This window comes from Adiantum capillus-veneris, chromosome 25 (genome assembly GCF_014529385.1).
Source record: "Adiantum capillus-veneris isolate H3 chromosome 25, ASM1452938v2, whole genome shotgun sequence".
Lineage (NCBI taxonomy): Eukaryota > Viridiplantae > Streptophyta > Polypodiopsida > Polypodiales > Pteridaceae > Adiantum > Adiantum capillus-veneris.
Window position 1 is genome coordinate 53,523,377 of NC_140955.1, and position 17,708 is coordinate 53,541,084.

The following is a 17,708-nucleotide window of genomic DNA, read 5'->3' on the forward strand; positions in this document are numbered from 1 at the left end:
ACAATCTGAATCTCTCTCTAAGTACTGAGTCAATAGTAAGATAGTAAGATAAATACTAATAGTAAGTCAGTTTTTTGAATTTAGATTGTCAGAAATCTTGAGTCTTTTTATTTTCTACCAAACTTTCTTTAAGTTCTCTTTGAAATGAACCAAAATGTGACACGTGGATGCCTTCTCTTTCCTCCAAAATTTTAAGCTGCATTATTGAAGTATAGATCACTTATTGCCACGTGACAGTCTGAATCTCTCTCTAAGTACTGAGTCAATAGTAAGATAGTAAGATAATTACTAATAGAGAGTCATTTTTTTGAATTTAGATTGTCAGAAATCTTGAGTCTTTTTATTTTCTACCAAACTTTCTTTAAGTTCTCTTTGAAATGAACCAAAATGTGACACGTGGATGCCTTCTCTTTCCTCCAAAATTTTAAGCTGCATTATTGAAGTATAGATGTGAAGGGAGCAAATGCCTTCTCTGCCCTATTTTAGTTTTACAATGTTGGCATGAAGCTTCCCCTTGCTTTGCTCCTACAAATATGGATTTGTGTTTATATTAGTAAAAAATGTAGATTTGTGTGTTTTTTTAAAAGGTCTCTTGGGATTGTTCCTACGACGTGAACATCTCTTCTTCTCACCTTTCTCACCATTTCCCTCAAAAGCGCATTGAAGTCGACGGCTCTCTTGTTCCCAAAGAGTTGGTCTAATGGTAAGGCTTTGCCTCTCAACCTAGGGGTTGTGGGTTCAAATCCCCCGTTGGGTCACACTCTGGAGGGACACCTTGTGCTCACCTGGTGTTCACGTTCTTAGGGCTCTTGTGCTCGGACAATCAAATGCATCCTCCTAACGGGGGTGGGTCACCCGAGGAGGAGGTTCCTAGCTGGTTGCTACAAGTTCTCTCCATCGTTCCCAGCATGTGGTGCATCAATTAGGTGGCCATGGTGATGCCTACGTGTGGCTCTTGCCTGATGGTACGTGGCCCTTGCCCCCCCCCCCCCCCCCCTTTGGTGTGTGGAAAAAAAAAAGTCGAGAGCTCTCTCCTCGCATTTGTTGCACAAGAGATTATTAAGATTGAAGATTGAAGTAGATGGTTGAACGTTGTGTTGAACTCATGTTTCCAAAACAATTAAGTTGGCGACAACGTGCAAAGTCTTACAGAAATTTCTTTGTGTCCAAGTCTATATGGCTCATCCCTTAGTTTTAAAGGTTACTTTTATGTAAAGTGTCAATAAATTGAAATAGCCGGTGTCAAACTTGATCGGACGGTGAATAGGAGAGCCAGATCTAGATCGACGGCGGTGAGCGAGCCGGGTTGAAAGGAAAGATGCTTTGAGCGGGGTCACCGACAGATGGCGGGGGCCAGTGTGTGTACGTCGTCGCCAGCCGGTGAGTATTAAAATTCTTCGAAAGCATACATAAATTTTCTTGATTTTTTCTGCAAAATGGGTGTAGAAAAGACCCTTGTGTAGGTGTATGTGCATTTCTACCTACTCTCTCTCTCTCCTCCTGCTAGCGCATTTACACACTCTCTTCGCTATCCCTCCGCTTTATCCTCTCTCTCTCTCTCTCTCTCTCTCTCCGCACGCAGAGACGAGTCTTCTTCTTTGTTGAAAACCCTTTATTCCGACTTGGGTCCCCTCCCTCTTGTCATTGGGTCCTCCATTTCACGTTCAAATCACACTGTGGATTGTTGGGACGGGAGTGCAAACGCGTCATTACGAGAGAGATTAGAGCGCCCATCTGCGAATAATGGGCTCTTGATATCACTATTGTGTCTTGTGCATCTGTTGGAGAAAGAAAGAGAGATGCAAGGATGCCCAACGTGCACAAGGAGGCATTGCTGTTGTATGCAGAGGTGAAGGCGATGAAGATGACCTTGATGCTTGTCCGTGGCTTCCACGTTACATCCATCTGAAGCTAGCTGCTGAGTAGAGAGCTCTTATGCGGGCCTCTCAAATCGACACGCTTTCTGTGATTTCCAAGTGAAGGGGCTTTCTGTCGGAGTTCTGAAGAAGCAAGGATGAGTATCAAAGGGGCCTTTGCTTTGAAGGGCCAATGGACTGCAAATGCAGCGAAAACAGCCAATGCAGAAGAGGGCGCCTCTAAGGAGTGGGAGCTCCGTCCTTGTGGAATGCTCGTCCAGAAGAGGGATCCAGAGGCAGAGGCTGTCCATGCCGGACCTGTAATCAGGATCAAGGTCTCTTTTGGTCGTTCCTCTCATCGCGTTTCTGTCAACGCCCACTCCACCTTTGGTATGCGTTTCTTTTCAAACAGTATTGAGACATTTCATGATGCCCCCCCCCCCCCCCCCCCCCCCCCCCCCCCCCCCCCCCCCCCACAAAAAAAAACAAAAAAACACAGACACGCCCCAAGTCACAAAGTGCCACTGCCACCTGAAGTTTTATATTCCTCTCTCTTCAGAGTGCCTGCCCTTCTTTCAATTGTGGCTTTGGACCAACTTGTTGTGATCACATTGTCATTGGTCGATTTCCATTTAGGCAATGTGGTAATTTATTTAAAATTCTTGTCTTGGGATAATGTAGGACTGCTTCGACCATACCCCAGGTTTATGGGCTGAGAGCATTAGTTACTGTTTCTTATGAGTTTGTGTATGGTCCATCAAATTTGGGAAGGGATATCTGAAAAGCGAACCATAAGTGGTTCAGGAAATTAAATTCTCGGAATTTATGATTGTAGCTATTTACTTGGCTAGAACAACTTTTTCTCTGCTGCCTGTGTTTTTTCATAATTGTTTAGTTTTGGTCTAAGCAATTTGGATCTTTTGAGTACATTTTTGCAGCCAATTTTCAGGTTCAGGCACATTTTGGCCTCCGTTCTAGAGTTATAGTGTGTTCCTGTGCAAAAACACAAATGTCTGGGTATCTGCAAATTTCCCATTTTGGTGTAGTAGGAAGCTTGGTTGGTGCTGCAGTTTTCACAGCTACTGTATAGTATTGTGAAGTTTTGCATTTCGTGTATGTACGCATACTGTGGTCACCTGTTACCGAGGATTATTTGAGATTAAAGGTTTTAAACCTCTCTGAGAGTGCCAAGCTCACCTATTGTGGGTGACAGATACATGCTATTTTTGTCCGCAACATTTTGTGTGCAGATTTCTGATTTCTGCAAACATGTTTAATTCTACTCCTAGAAACTTTTAGTCACTATTATTGCAGATAACTGTCTTGAGGGGTCTGGCCCTTGTTGTCGCCATTTTTGTTGTTGTTTGGGTTTTTGATGCTGCTCTCAAGGTGCTAGGTAGACAGCTGTTAGGTTTTTGTCTGAGCTGCATCTTGTAAGGAGGGTTAGACACTGTTGACCTCGTTGCACATGCAGTCGCTCAAGCTTTTTATCCATATCCATGACACACTTTTGTAATCTTTCTGATGGTGTGCAGGTGACTTAAAAAAGCTTTTGGTTCAGCTCACTGGCCTGCAACCAAAACAGCAAAGACTTATGTACAAGGGAAAGGAGAAAGTAGACCGTGATTATCTTTCTGACGCTGGTGTAAAAGACAAGTCAAAAATTGTCTTGGTTGAGGACACAAAAGGCTGGGAGAAGACTCTCGTTGAATTGAGAAAGTCTGATGCTGATGCCAAAGCATATAAAGCAGTTGCTGAGGTCCAGCAACTAGTAGATCAAATTTCGGGACAGGTTGGTGACCTTCTCTTCTCCTTGCTGCTGTTAAGTGACTAGAGCTTGTTGATTGTGAAGCCTGTAGGGTAGCATAGGCTACAGCATCTTGCATGCCAAGCAGCTGCTGTAGTTTTACATGTACATGTTTTTGTCCTTGTGGTTGTTCCGTATATAAGAGCGCATGTAGATGCTTGTGTCATTCAGTTTTTCCAATGGGCAAGTGCTTTAAAACATGTACTTGCTACCTTCCTTCTCTTTTTGTGATTTTGATGTCCATTTGTGATTGGAGCTTTTTTCGTCTGGCAGATTGCTGGCCTTGAAGCAGCCGTTTCAAACGGGAAAAAGCTTTCTGACAATGAACTTATGGGCCCAAGTGATCTGCTGATGTGCCAACTAATCAAATTAGAAGATAGCAGTGTTGATGGAGATGCAAAAGTTCAGAAGAGAATTCTGGTTTGTTAATTGTCCCCTTTGATTTTCTTTAACTTGCTTTTTTATCCTGTGGAGAGGCAGTAGGACTGACCAGTGATGGCTAAAGGTGATTGCCTTCTCTTCTGTTTGTGGTTTTCATCTCCATTGGAGAGATATGCACTATTGTGTTTGAACTTCGAAACTACAACATGCTCTCAGCATTTCCTTACAGGGGCAGTTTGAAGCTTGTAATGCGGAGAACAGAACCTGGTATAATATGGTTTTCCATTTCTTGAAGCTCCAAGAGGTTTCAAAAGCATTTGGAGCCTTGTTTTGAGCTGAGCATATGGTCTACTTGCATCTACAAGAAAGGCTGGCGGCTGGCCCCTTCTATGGTCACCTTTAGCCAACTCGAGAGCTATCAGTAACAGATTTCATGGTACTCTAGATTATATGGTGGAAGATTCTGTTGGATGCTCTCGACTTGTGAAGAGTATATGAGCGTGGGCCAGGTGTTGAGTTTTATTTACGAGAACCTTGTTGTGGGCAATGATGTAGTTCATTGTTTTTCTTAGGCAATTTTGCAAAATATAGTGTAAGCGATTTCCAACATCTGTGAGGCAAAAGCTTGCAATTACAAAGCTAGGCCAGTATTGCTAAAATCTCACGCATTATCGAGCCATCATTGCTGTTGCCTATGACCAAAGGTTTTCTGACAGTGCAAGCTTTTTCATAGCTTTCAACCAAGAACCTCCAGCTCATGCAGTTATACACTCCTAGCACCATGAGATTGCACCAATATGCACTCATGCATGCAAACTGGTGCAATCTCATAGTGGTAGAATGCCTGCTTTTGTCAGTGTTGTAGAATGTGGTTGATATATGGGTGCAGTTTTAAGTAAATAATGTTCACTGGAAGTCATTTTGTGACGGTAAATGATCAAAAGTGCTCTTTGCAGATTAGAAGGGTGCAAAAGTATGTAGAGACTCTGGATGCATTGAAGCTGCGTAATGATTCCTTGAGATCGCAAAATGGATCGATGAAAACGCGGGATGCATTTGCTAATGGTCGAATTGATACCTCAAGTCCACGAGCGAATGGACGAATTGATGCCTCAAGTCTGCGAACCAATGTTGCAACGGCAAGGACAGATTCTTTGAAACTACATGCCAAGTCACTGAGCTTCCATAATACTACGGTGGGTGCCTCAAGTCCGAGAACTAATGTCCCAACACCAAGAACGGATTCTCTGAAACTACATGCTAATACACCAAGCCCCGGTAACACTACAGTGGTTACAACTACTTGGGAGACCTTTGGTAGCAGCGCAGGTGGTGTCAATGTCAAACAGGCACCGCCTCTTGCAAGTGAGCCTCTGTTGATTCAATGGGACTAGTTGGAAACAATGATGTATGTGCTTTGAGTCTTTGGTAAGCATTATGGCAGAATGTGGTAGTTCATTATGCGCATCTACCCAGTCGACTCTCATACTAGTGCCTCTCCTACACAATAATGGCAGCCTAAGGGCTTGTGGTTTAGCCTGTGTACAAAACTTGCAGATTTTTTGGGCAGAAGTATCAGCTAAGCGTATTGCTGATCATTGCCCCATGGGGTTTCTCCCTATGAAGCATTTGTTGATGAAAGCCAATGCAGATGCTTCTGTCAGTGTGTTATTCTTGCATGCTGGAAAATAAGCTGTTGGACATAGATGACGAGCATTTCTCGACCAACGTCTTCCACTGCTAATCAGGCAGTTTTCGTACATGTGCACCCACAATGGTCTGTTCTAGGGGGTAGCAACTTGGACTTCCATCTCTGCAAAGCTACTGCATTGCTCGCAGAGGAAATCGTCAACTTCCTCACTTCCTTTAGTGGTTCCGCATTGGGATTATTTGTGGAGGCTCATATGAGATTTTGAAGACCTTGTAAGATTTGTAACTGTTAAGACAAAAGTTGCACATTTGCATCTTACCTCATGTTCTTTTTTGACTCTTGGGCCCTGCTGGTTTTGTAGTTGGCATCCATGGGTGGTGGTGATGATTATTCATTTTATTGCTGATGGTGCTCCCTTAAGGTGACTTTTATTATGCATCAACTTTTTTAGTGTAGAAAATATCATGGCTCCTCACAGTCTGTTTGCGTACATTGAAATGTTGTCTTTTGAGTGCAACTGGCATGGTTGTAATGGTGAACTTGTCTTCCATTTGTTTATTTGGAGTGTGCATGGGTGCATGTGCCCGTGATTATAGAGTTTTCCATTGTAAAGTTTGGCTATTTTGCCATCTTTGCATGCTTTCACAAAATGCTGCGAGTTACACATCTAGTATTCCTCTGACCTTGTGTCAGAGGGGATTGCAGCGTGACCATGGACAACATAATTCAGGTTATCTGACAATGGTAGTCACTTGGACACTGTTTGGGTGTTTGAGCACAAGTATGAACATTCTATAATGTTAAAATCCAAATAGCCTCAAGAGTAAATTCAATACAGGGGTAAGAGTGCCTGCACATGGACCAGACTGGCATTTTTATTGGGCCCTCCTAGTTGGGAGGGCGAAGCACCTCTAATATAGAGGGCTCTTGAACCACCCTCTACACTTTGGAAGGCTTTTTAAATTGGGATGACCGGCCACAAGAAGCCAAGAATGCCTCTCTACCTCCTGTCAGAAGTTACATGTTGGTCTTCCAATGTGAACCCCCCCCCCCCCCTCAAGAATGTCAGCAGGTGGCTGTTTTATCTTGAGCTTGTAGCTTGTGGAAGATTTCAAGTGGTGTTTCTTGAAGGGTATGTAGAGTTCTCTGTTGTAAACATGATCGGACTCGATTGATTTCTGCATCGAATTTTGTAATGATTAGTCTCTTACTTATTGTCAATCCAAACACATCATTCATGTTCTTGGAATTCGACTCAGTTGTCTAACAAGATTGTAACCTAGTGCTTAAGGTGGATGTGTGGGTGTGTAAAACCTTGTAACCTAGTGCTCAAGGCGGATGTATGTGAGTGTAAGGACTTAGGTTCAATAGCTTTCAAATTTCAATTTACCTCTCAACCAAATAAAAAGAACTGGGTCTCACTTTTTGCTTCAGTGAGATGTAGCATGTGAATCTATTATTTATGTCCAACATAGCAATGGGAGCATGTTCGGAGTTTTATCAAACATCGAGCAAGTATTTCCGAGTGGAGCAAAAGCTAATGAAGAAAATATCTGCTATCTTAAACGGCATCAAATTTTCCCTCACACCATTGTTTTGTTCCTAGGGTATGAAAGTAAGGCGTCACATTTTCAACCAAAAGGGCAAAGGTAGTTCAAGCCTTCATTGCAGTGGCTGTAGGACCTCTTCAACCACCTTGCAATCGGCCTCTACAAAAGGCGCTGTTACAATGTCAATGCCTTCACAAAGCTTGAACAGATTAACATGTGTGGATAGTCCCGTTCTCTCATAGAAGTCCAACACCATATCAATACCACCCATTGCTGAAATTTGAGGTCTTCACAAGTAATCTGGTTATGTAGAAAGTCTTTAAAATGTTTTGGTTAGCAAGAAAAAATCCACCTGCATTTTTGGTCCTCCACATTGGAAGACCCCAGCTCAGGCCTAAGCCTTCTTGGACTAGGAATATTTTACCCACAACTTGCCTTTGATATAAGGTTGCACCTACAAGCCACTAAGTTTCACACTGACCATGGGCAACCTATAGTGTGAAATGGACAATGGGTAATAGGAATTAGGCCTCCCAAAGGTTAAAACTGTTCTGGGGAGTTATGTGAAAACAAACCATCACCTAGAGGTTTCACACCAGAAGACCAACTTCCATTTTGGTTTTCCAAAGGGAATACCACGGGTGGTCTTCAATCTTTAGCCCTGCACAACCTCAATATTGGCTTGCCAAAGAAAAGAATATGTTGAAACGGTGACAAATTTTTTGGTTAAATTTCAAATGATGATAAATTTTTTATTTCAGGTGTTGGCTTACCTCACGATAATGATCTTTGGATATAAGGTTAAGTGTTTTCTCCTTTTCTCTAAAAATCAGTTGAGATCTTTTCAGGTTTTGCTCTTGGCTCAAATTAATGATTAGGTTTATACTGTTGTAGAATAGATTATTGTTTGTAAAGAAAGCTAGTGACATTTTTTTAAAGATCTTACTCAATTCTATTGGAATTAAGTTTTTGGCCTTTGAGTGGCAAAGGCTTTTAGTGTTTGTTTTTTCTAAAGCATTGATAGTTGAAAATGGATATCTTTGAAATCATTGTTTGTTGTTTAATGCTAAATTTTGAAATGATAAAAACCAAAACAATTTGCCTCCTTATTGCCTATCTGTTGGCCCTCTCAGTCGAATGAACCTCCTCTTGTTAATGCTGCTTGATATTGTGGCACTGAGAGAGAAAATGAAATGAAATGTTATATTAACGTCTTCAAAAGGCCAAAATGACCTATGAGACCAGAGCGTTACGATGTGGTGAATCTGATACAAAGTCAGAGTAACAAAATGAGAGAGAGAGAGAGAGAGAGAGAGAGAGAGAGAGAGAGAGAGAGACTAATGGAAACAAGCATGCAAATGACAGTGACTACCTCACTATTACTGTCTTAAACAAAGAGAGTGACACAAAGAGAATCTCCTTAGATTCCTCTCCTCCCATATTTTTCCAAAATCCTTACTACATATTACATATCATTTTGGGCACCTACTTGCTCTACTTTCAATTTTCAATACACAGTATCTTTCCAAGATGCTTCAGCATCTCGAATTCGAATTAGCTTCAAAAGCACCCTTAATCCCTAGGATTTGACCTCAGCACGTAGACACTAAAAAGACAAGCTTAGCCACTAGGCTATTCGCCTTGGCTGCCCTTAGGTCTCCCTTAAGCACTAAAAAAAACAAATTACACCCCCCCCCTTTCTCCTTTCGCTTTTTTTTCCCCAGCCTTCCCTTTTCCTTTCTTTACACCCCCCCCCCCCCCCCCGCAAAACTAATTAATTAATGGTTTGCAAAAAACTCGTTTTGGGCACCTACTACATGCGGGGAACATGATTCAAAAAGAAAAGAGGACCTTTGCAAATTCTAAACATGTGTATCTATAAATTGGCTTGGAATCTTTAAACTCACAAAGTACACATAGTAGAAGTTTTTCCCCTTATAAAAATTGTGTTTTTTGGTGACCATGTAAAGAAAATGTAGATTTCTCATGCACATTCTCACACACAGGAGCACCAAGTGTTGTGTGTGTGTGTGTGTGAGAGAGAGAGAGAGAGAGAGAGAGAGAGAGAGAGAGAGGATAAATGATTGCCATGTTTGCTAGGTAATGTATGATTGAGATGTTTTAGAATTAATGGATAGCTAAACATCGTCCTATAAAGTACATGCTCCAAATATGAGAGGATAGTGGATAGAGGATTGCCATGCTTGCTAGGCAAGGTATCATTGAGATGTTTTAGAATTAAAGGCGTAGTGGCCTTTAAGAAGAATATATGAAAGAACACACCAAATATCAAAAGCACATACCTTGAGGGTCAAATTTCACACAACATCCATGGTGACCCAACATCCATGTCTGATGCAAGCAAGGAAGCCATATGGTTAACTCGTCTAGTGGGAGGTTTGGGCATTCACGAGGTTCTAGTACTGCATTATGATAGTCAGTGTGCCATTGCTAAGAATCCGGTGTTTCACTCAAAGTCAAAACACATAGAGGTTAGATACCATATCATATGGGATACATTGGCTGGCAAGCGCATCGAGCTTGTCAAAGTTCACACTGACGACAACCCCGCAGATGCTCTCACCAGAGCCTAGCCTTGGAGCGATTTACACATTGATAGAACTTATTGGGGTAGGATGAAGCCTAAGCGATGCTTCATCAACTTTGTATAGGCTAACTATACTGATGCCACTATTGACCACCATGACCTTCAAGTGGGAGGTTGTTGGGATGTAGGCTAGGTGGCCGTGGGAAACTACCCTTACACTATTTTCTTCCTATTCAATAAAATGAGAGAGTTGATCACTCTCTCACTTTCCTCTCCACGAATCCAATTCCCTGTGTATCATCTTCTTCTTCCCCAATTCTCTTCCCCCTTCTCTTGCATGCTTCCCTCTCTTGCACACTCCACACAAGTACTATAGTAGACACATGCACCTCTGTAGTTGAAGTGTTGTGCATACTTGCGAGAGAGATAGAGAGATAGAGGAGAGATAAGGAGAAAAGCTACATGAGCATTGAGGACAATCTCCCTCGGTGTAGAAGTGAGCTTCTTCCTTTTGCACGTATTTATTTATAGATGAAAAGCCCAATTCAAAATATATATATGGGTCATATTGCATATGATAGACCATGAAAGGTGTCATTAATATGGTACGAAAGTAATGGGTTGGAGAGAAATGAGGTTGACATTTTTGGTATAGATCATGAATAAGGAATCTTGTAAAGGGATGGTGTGGTTCTTTATGTTGGCATGTGCATGGAATTCACCTTACACTTTGCGTGAGGTGGATGGGATACGCATGAAGATTCCCATTGCAGGAAGAAGGATCCGGCTAAAAAAGTCAAAAGAAGGGGGGATTTGGACCCATTTGATGTACAAGCAAGGCAAGAAGGGGCTGGACCTAATGCAAAGTGAGGATGTCGTGCTTGACATCAAGTATTGATACTTCACAAAGACTATGGTGGCACATGCCAAAGGATGTGTAGGTTCAGAGGGGGTGGATGTCGTGCCATGGCATGTGCATATTGTGAAATTAATAAAAACACCTCACTTCTTATCCATTTTGAGCAGATACTTTTACAATTTAGAAAGCACAAATTCTAGAGAATAGTATAAATAAACGGAACTTGTGTATTATTATTGAACAATTTATTCTGCAAAATAAAAAATTCCATCAAATGGAGGCATCCACTAACTCTATCAAAAACAAATGTGCTAGGAGGCGACAAAACACTATCTAAAGCCGACACAAAGCTTGCAAATACTATAATTAAAATACTCATGCATTTTTATGAACATATGAGGTATATTGAGTTGTGTACTATGCGCTATTGAAGGCTTTAAAGGCAATCACAAATTCTCAAAATAGAAAAAGGGAAGAAGAAAATAGGCATGGGTTAAGCTACCTTCCTAGGGAGGCAACAATACAGAAAACAAAAGAAGAAATTAGGCATGGGTTATTTCTAAATCTACCTTCCTAGAGAGCCAAAAACTACACAACCATCTTTGCCTAAGGTTTTGCATGACTTTACTTAGGGTTTATGGGCCACTTAACCAACCCATCAAACATCAACTATTCTTGTTTTATGTTTCTTTTTAGGTTAGCAACTAGACCAAAATGTGGCCTCTAAACATGTTGTCATGTAGCTTGTAATGATTGTAGATGCTTGACTAGTTCCGAGATCACCGTTTTAGTGAACCGAAAGGGGTTTAGGAGTAAAGATGCCCAAAGAAAAGTTTGTGGATAGTTGGGTGTAGCAAAGAAAATATGTAGTATGCAATGCTTCCAATATGGTGTTTACTCCCTAGGTGCAATACGCACAAAGTCTCACTAAACACGGAATTGAAATTGGTACAACACCAATAGACTCACAGACCAAAGAACCACAAACCAATCCACTCACTTTAATATCAACTAGAAGTGTCAATCTAGGAGCACATGTAGCTCTAGACCAAGGAATTGTGGTGGATGCAAGGGGTGTCGAGGCTAGGAGTGCACAAGTATTACAATCAGTGATGATAGAATCAAGACTAGACCAACTCAAAGAAGACCATGAAATAACAAAGGATCATGAAATATCCAACTAAGACCGTTGTATCTGCTATCTTAGCAGGACAAGTGGAATGTGTTGAGATGTCAAGTTCAACGTGTACGATTCTTGGATGATCACCACCGATAGTCATCATCACTGACGTGCCTTGGTGGATACACATATTTTCACCAGTGATATTACAAATGTACTACACCGAGCTGGTCTACCTACCGGAGTGATGGCATACTTATCTACTCACCTCACTCACTAGCGGTTTGTACTATACTATATACTAGTTCCCCTTTTATGTTGTATTTTCCCTTATGTTTTTGTAGACCTCTTATCTTGAGTTAGTGAAGAAGAAGAAGTACAATATTTTGCCTCCATTTGTGTGTGTGTGTGTGTGTGTGTGTATGCGCGCGCGCTTGCAAGAGCTCAAGCTCTTCCTTCTCTATCTCTTGACAGAATGTGGATTGAGGTGATCCACATGACCAACTATCTCATCCTATATTTGGTCTGGTCTACTATCTCACCGAGTTTGGAAAGATTAGGCCCACTATCATACCAAGCCTAGTGTTTGGAGATTTCCACAGTGTAGTGCAATGAGAGATTCTCACCATAATATGTCTATGGAGGACATATTATGGAGATTCTCACCATAATATGTCTATGGAGGACATAGTGGCTTGACTAGTGCATAGAGGCAACTATGATAGTGTCAGTAGATAAGAATAGGTTGACACAAGTACTCAAGCATCCAAATCTACAGTCATCCTATAGAAACATGGACACATAAATGTAAGGAAAACTAGAGGTGTGAAGCCTACTACACACCTATCTAGACAAGAGGATTAGGGTCAAATGGGAACTACTTGATTGGTCAAATCACAATCGGATGCGTTCAAAATCACAAGCAAATGCTTTAGATTTGCGGATACATGGAATGTAATGGTGCAAAGGAGTCTATCCATGTATATCACCCTCTAGACTACCCCTCTTGATTCTCAAGTGTGGTGCACAACAAACAATTCGAGCGCTTCAAATCTAAAGAAAACACATGCAAACGCAACGTGTACAAATGGATGCTTCATTTAACCAAATGTAGTAAAAACATGAATCAAAACATAAATCTCAATCAAATTGGAATTGAATACAACATTTGTACACGAGTGTAGCAAGTCCCAAAATAAATGTGTATGGTTGCATATCTCTCCTTCGCTCTCACACAAGACTTACATAATAATAAGTGGAATTTTGCTTACATACCTCGCAATGTGGATTTGACCCAGACATGACGAACCCCTAAATTTGAAGCACTTGTTGCAAATTGGAAGCTAGATAGCCCCAAATATGCCTACAGAGGCTTTGGGAAAAAGATAGTGTCCATTTGCACCACCAATGGTCGGATACCAAAAACTCAAAGTTTTATGTCAAGATTGTGATGCATCTACCCTTCTTAAGGTATTTTTTGCATCATATGAAGGTCAAAATTTTAATGAGTATGTCATTAGAAGGGCCTGTTTAAAAATTTCCCTTCTTGGGATGTCCCCCTGGTGGCAACATAGATGTCTTTCATGGCATGAGTGGGCTATCTATAGCAGGGGCCACGCTCCCCATCAAAGCCTATTTCTTTCCTACTGTGGTGGGGTGGAGCTGGTGGTGGTGCGGCGGTCTGCTCTTCCTTAGGTGATGGGTTTCCCCTTTTTGGTTTTGTCGGATCCGGTGTACTGTTGCTTGCGCGGGTTACCAAGACATGTTCGTTGCCTGTGGTGGCAGGGGTGGTGGTTTGGTGGCAGCTTCCTTCGATGATGATTGGGACTAAGGGTCCCGCTCCTGGCCTATATCTCACACGGGCATGGGAGGAGATGGGATCTACAGTGGGATGATTGAGCACTGTAGATCTCGGGCTTCCGTGGACAATGTAAACTCGGGAAAAATGTAAACTCGGGTACAATGTAAACTCGGGTACCCGAGTTTACTTCGCTCCTCCCCCCCGCCCCCAAGGATTGAACCCACAACCTAGGGTTTGAGGGCCATGTGGCCTATCCACCACGCCCGCGCATGTCACTGTGGAATGTACACGTTTCCATGGAGTTTTGACGTGCAAAAGTATCGGGACGGGCAAAAGTAAACTCGGGTATTTTTGTAAACTCGGGTACCCGAGTTTACAAAAATACCCGAGTTTACTTTTGCGACAAGATCTATGGCGCGCGCCTAATGTCGGGGCCTAAAAGTGATGGGAGCCTTTGATCCCATCTCCCATGCCCGTGTTAGATATAGCTGAGGGGTCCCGCTCGTGATGCAGTTGCAATGTCTATATCATTATATGTTGTTGTATGTTAAAGCTCTCATTTTTCCTATATGGGAGGTGCTTGGTCTTTGTGGTAGAGGACCCACCGATGTTTACACGAGAAATTTGTTTTGTTTGTTATCAAGAGCTGGCCTCCCTTGTTCAGGCTGAAGTCGTGGTGATGATGATGTGTTGTTCAGAAGATTGTGGTGTTGATTCCGGTTTGTTCTTATGGCACGATCTGTGCATGAGATTGTAATGTAATTTTTTGGTTTCTGCAATATATTTTTCACCAAAAAAAACCCTTCTCTAAGGAAAGGTATGGAAGTAAAGCGCCCATCTTATTTAGAAAACAAGGACATGCTTAGCATAAAAGAATCGGCAAATATTATGTAAAATAGTCTCTTCTAATCTTCCTGTGTTCCAAAACTCTAAGGGAGAATGTTTGACCTACACAAAGGCTTGTAAATAGAAACGCTCCTAATATAGTTCACCAAACACGCTGCCTTCTTATATTTTCTTTAAAAGTTTTTTTTTGCAAAATTCAATTCGTGAGTAAATTGTATCGATTAGGACGACAAAATTACAAAACAACCTCAAGCTCAGGCTAAGCCTTGAGGCGCTGAAGATTACAAATTGAATGTCTACAGCCTCTTAGAGGCTAAACATAACCGGCTCTACAAAGTAGGTGAACGCTTTTACTCATTGCAAGTAGACAAAATGGCATGGGTAGCCCTAGACCAATCTCCCGACTCTTGCTTGCTTTCGAGAGTATGGATCATCACTTTGCTGTCTTGTATAATCTCTGAGAAGCTTGCCACTTTAAGAACTCCTTCAGACACACGGCTTTTCCTTGCTCACCCTATATGGTGAACAAAGAAGTACCTGATAGTTTGAGTGCTGATAAGAAGAGCAGGACTTTCCATCTTTTTGCCACCAAGGAATAGATCAGTCTTGGAGAACCTGATCTGCCATGTCCTTTGGACCCACTTGCGGATTTTCCCAGCTAGGCCTCAGACTCCCTAGAATTCCATGAATAGGTGGGCTAGATTCTCATTAGCATCAATTAGACCCAATTCTCTTTCATGTATCTTTATGCCTGTGGTGGGTAGAGAACCCCACATCACCTTCCACAAAAAATATTCATAAATTGCGGCCACTTTGGATTCCAGATGTTCTCCATGACTTCCTTCCACCGTTCTTCTAGCCATTGTCTCTTCCATAATTTGTTGAGGGGGCTAGACCACTTATTCTCATGCATCAATGCATGATATATGTCTTTAGAATGGGGTTTTTAGAAGAGACTACTTTTGGGCCATCTCCATGCATTCCACTCAATCCTTGATCCATAGATTGGAAATATCACCTTGTCAAGCTCTTTCATCACTCTATTGACTAGCAATAACTCATAGCCATTTAGTTGGTACTGGGTTGCCAAAAAGTCATTGGTTTTCCAGCTCTTACTATCACCATCCCATAAGTTAACATGCCGATTCAGACCCTTAGTATTCAATTCCTGGCAATTTCTATCTAAAAGGGGCTTTGTGGTGTTCCTAAAACTTTAGATAGCCAGGGGGACCAGTGCAAGATAGAGTTCTTGAAGTACTTGGTTTCTTCCCCCCCCACTTCAATACCCCGGTTGCTCTTTTGCACTTCCTCACCAGTTACCTAAGATGCCACTCAGGCTTAGGCTAGACCACCATGGGGCCAAGAGTTTGTCGTGAAACTATATCCCTTACCACCTTTCAAATCAAGTTTAGCTACATCTAACATATCCTTGATCATGATAGCCAAGCTTGGTCCTGTTTAGACATTGAGACCATAAATTTGGCGCACATGGCCTCAACATGGGCAGTTGGGTTGAGAATTCCGAGACCTCCTTAGTCCACTGGTTGAGTGACTAACTCCCATTTGCCCACTGCCATGGCCTATACGTTTTTGTGTTGTTTTTCCATAAAAATATTTTTACTAGTTTTAAGAACTCTTCCAGTGACACTTAGCCATCCTGAGAAGTGGGTTGGTGAAGGCAATATAAGAGAGCATAAATGAATTTATCACTTTAATCCGGCTTAGGAATGGGAGAAGAGCATACTCCCACCTTCTCATTTTTGTTCTGACTTTTTTGAGAACCCAATGAAATCTTTGTTTGTGAGTTACATCCACCCCCAATGGGGCTCCAAGGTGCCTGCCTATATTCCCTTTGAGACAATCTCCCTCGTCCAATCATAAGGGTTAAAGGAGTCATTTTTAGATAGGGAGATCACCCTTGAATTCTCTATAATACACTTGGAACCCGAGGCTATGGAAAACGTTTGCACAATCTGTAGAGCTCTCCTCACTACGTAGGGGAATGCCTTCAAGAAGAGGAGCGAGTCATCTGCAAACACTTTTGCCAGGAGCTGGTCATTACCTGGTAAAGTCAAGCGTTGTAGCTCCCCTCACGCAGCACTGGCTTCAAGAATCATGATGAGAGGATGCAATCCGATGCCGAAAAGCAAGGGAGCCAGGGGGCATCCCTGCCTAATAGACCTTTTGACCTCAAAGGAGCCCTCTATCATTAAACATGAGTTCTGAGTGGTTGCCTGCGCCCAGTGTGTGAATGAGGCAACACCTGCAAGGCCCAAAGCCCAAAGGTTCCGTGACAACTTCTTTCATAAGCCTTGTCAAGGTCAAGCTGTAGTAGAATGCACTCCTGCTTGGTGAAGGTTGCATATTTGATGCCCACCGTTACTGCCAAGATATTGTCATAAATGGATCTTCTTTAGTGAATCCATGTTGATGGGAAGAGATGATCCTGTTGAGTGGGGGGGCTAGTGTGAGGGCAATTGCCTTGGCAATAATTTTGTAAGCTACTAACATCATAGTAATAGGGCACCAATTCTTTAGTTGAGAGCAGCATACCTGTTTGGGGATGGGTTTGATGAGCCCTTCTTCACACTTGTATCCAACGGCCCTTTAGTAATGGCTTGAAAAAATTATTACATTCTTCACCAAACATGTCACCAAATTATATAAATTGACTTGCAGTTTTTGTGATATTTCACCACTAGAAGGGAAAATTGTAATTTAGACCTTCCATAGCGCATAGAGAAGGGTACTAGGGTAGAGGAGCCATATATTAGAGACACCCAAAACTTTTATCCTGAATCTTTATAGTCACACATTACATTTTGAAGTGCTTGATAGCTCATGTGAGCCTCCTTGTCAAAGAGATCCAGAAGACGTAATGTGTTAATACTGTCAAAATTTGCACAAAAAATGATTGTTTGATGAGTGCAACCATGTGTAACAAAAGACAACTTTAAAGAGAAAACCTCCAAGGGCCAAAATGGAAAGGTGGAAGCCACGAAGGCTTGATCCCACAATTCAACCAATGTGTTGACCAAAGGCATGTTGTTTCTATATTGGGATATATAAATCCAAAGGCATGTTGTTTCTATATTGGGAGATATAAAGTGTTACTAGAGGGGCGGTCTTTTTATTGGCCCCTCTACCCTACTTCGAGGTGTTTGTCCACTTCAAAGAATAGGGTGCCCTTCAAATCCTAACTGTGGTCCAACTCACACATGGTGAAAATACCTTTTTTTTCCCCGTAAAACATAGGAAATTTGTATGAAGGAAACAAGGTGATAAATCA

At 41.9% G+C, this 17,708-nt stretch overlaps 2 protein-coding genes across 6 annotated transcripts; both read left to right on the top strand.

Annotated features, from left to right (window-relative positions):
- Window positions 1-1,599: 1,599 nt before the first annotated feature.
- On the top strand, window positions 1,600-5,526 carry LOC147424898 (BAG family molecular chaperone regulator 2-like). The gene is made up of 4 exons (XM_086499523.1): window positions 1,600-2,246; window positions 3,392-3,648; window positions 3,937-4,083; window positions 5,001-5,526. Exons 1-4 carry the CDS (start codon window positions 2,015-2,017, stop codon window positions 5,436-5,438), a joined length of 1,074 nt encoding a protein of 357 aa, XP_086355649.1. The 5' UTR covers window positions 1,600-2,014; the 3' UTR covers window positions 5,439-5,526.
- Window positions 5,455-8,933, top strand: LOC147424899 (uncharacterized). Of its 5 annotated transcripts, XM_086499524.1 has the most exons (4): window positions 5,455-5,703; window positions 5,915-5,967; window positions 6,057-6,116; window positions 6,534-7,252. In XM_086499524.1, exons 1-4 carry the CDS (start codon window positions 5,455-5,457, stop codon window positions 6,613-6,615), a joined length of 444 nt encoding a protein of 147 aa, XP_086355650.1. In that variant the 3' UTR covers window positions 6,616-7,252. The 5 variants fall into 5 exon arrangements, 1 of the variants encoding a protein (XP_086355650.1); XR_015186347.1 differs by lacking the exons at window positions 5,455-5,703; window positions 6,534-7,252 and adding an exon at window positions 8,007-8,933 and having other exon boundaries at window positions 5,733-5,967; XR_015186346.1 differs by lacking the exons at window positions 5,455-5,703; window positions 6,534-7,252 and adding an exon at window positions 7,302-7,999 and having other exon boundaries at window positions 5,733-5,967.
- Window positions 8,934-17,708: the final 8,775 nt, after the last annotated feature.

Coding starts and splice junctions, on each gene's coding strand:
- LOC147424898 (XM_086499523.1), top strand. CDS start 2,015: ATGAGTATCAAAGGGGCCTTTGCTTTGAAGGGCCAATGGACTGCAAAT. Junction 2,247..3,391: donor CAACGCCCACTCCACCTTTG/GTATGCGTTTCT, acceptor GATGGTGTGCAG/GTGACTTAAAAAAGCTTTTG. Junction 4,084..5,000: donor AAGTTCAGAAGAGAATTCTG/GTTTGTTAATTG, acceptor TGCTCTTTGCAG/ATTAGAAGGGTGCAAAAGTA.
- LOC147424899 (XM_086499524.1), top strand. CDS start 5,455: ATGTGCTTTGAGTCTTTGGTAAGCATTATGGCAGAATGTGGTAGTTCA. Junction 5,968..6,056: donor TATGAGATTTTGAAGACCTT/GTAAGATTTGTA, acceptor CTGGTTTTGTAG/TTGGCATCCATGGGTGGTGG. Junction 6,117..6,533: donor GCTGATGGTGCTCCCTTAAG/GTGACTTTTATT, acceptor AATTCAATACAG/GGGTAAGAGTGCCTGCACAT.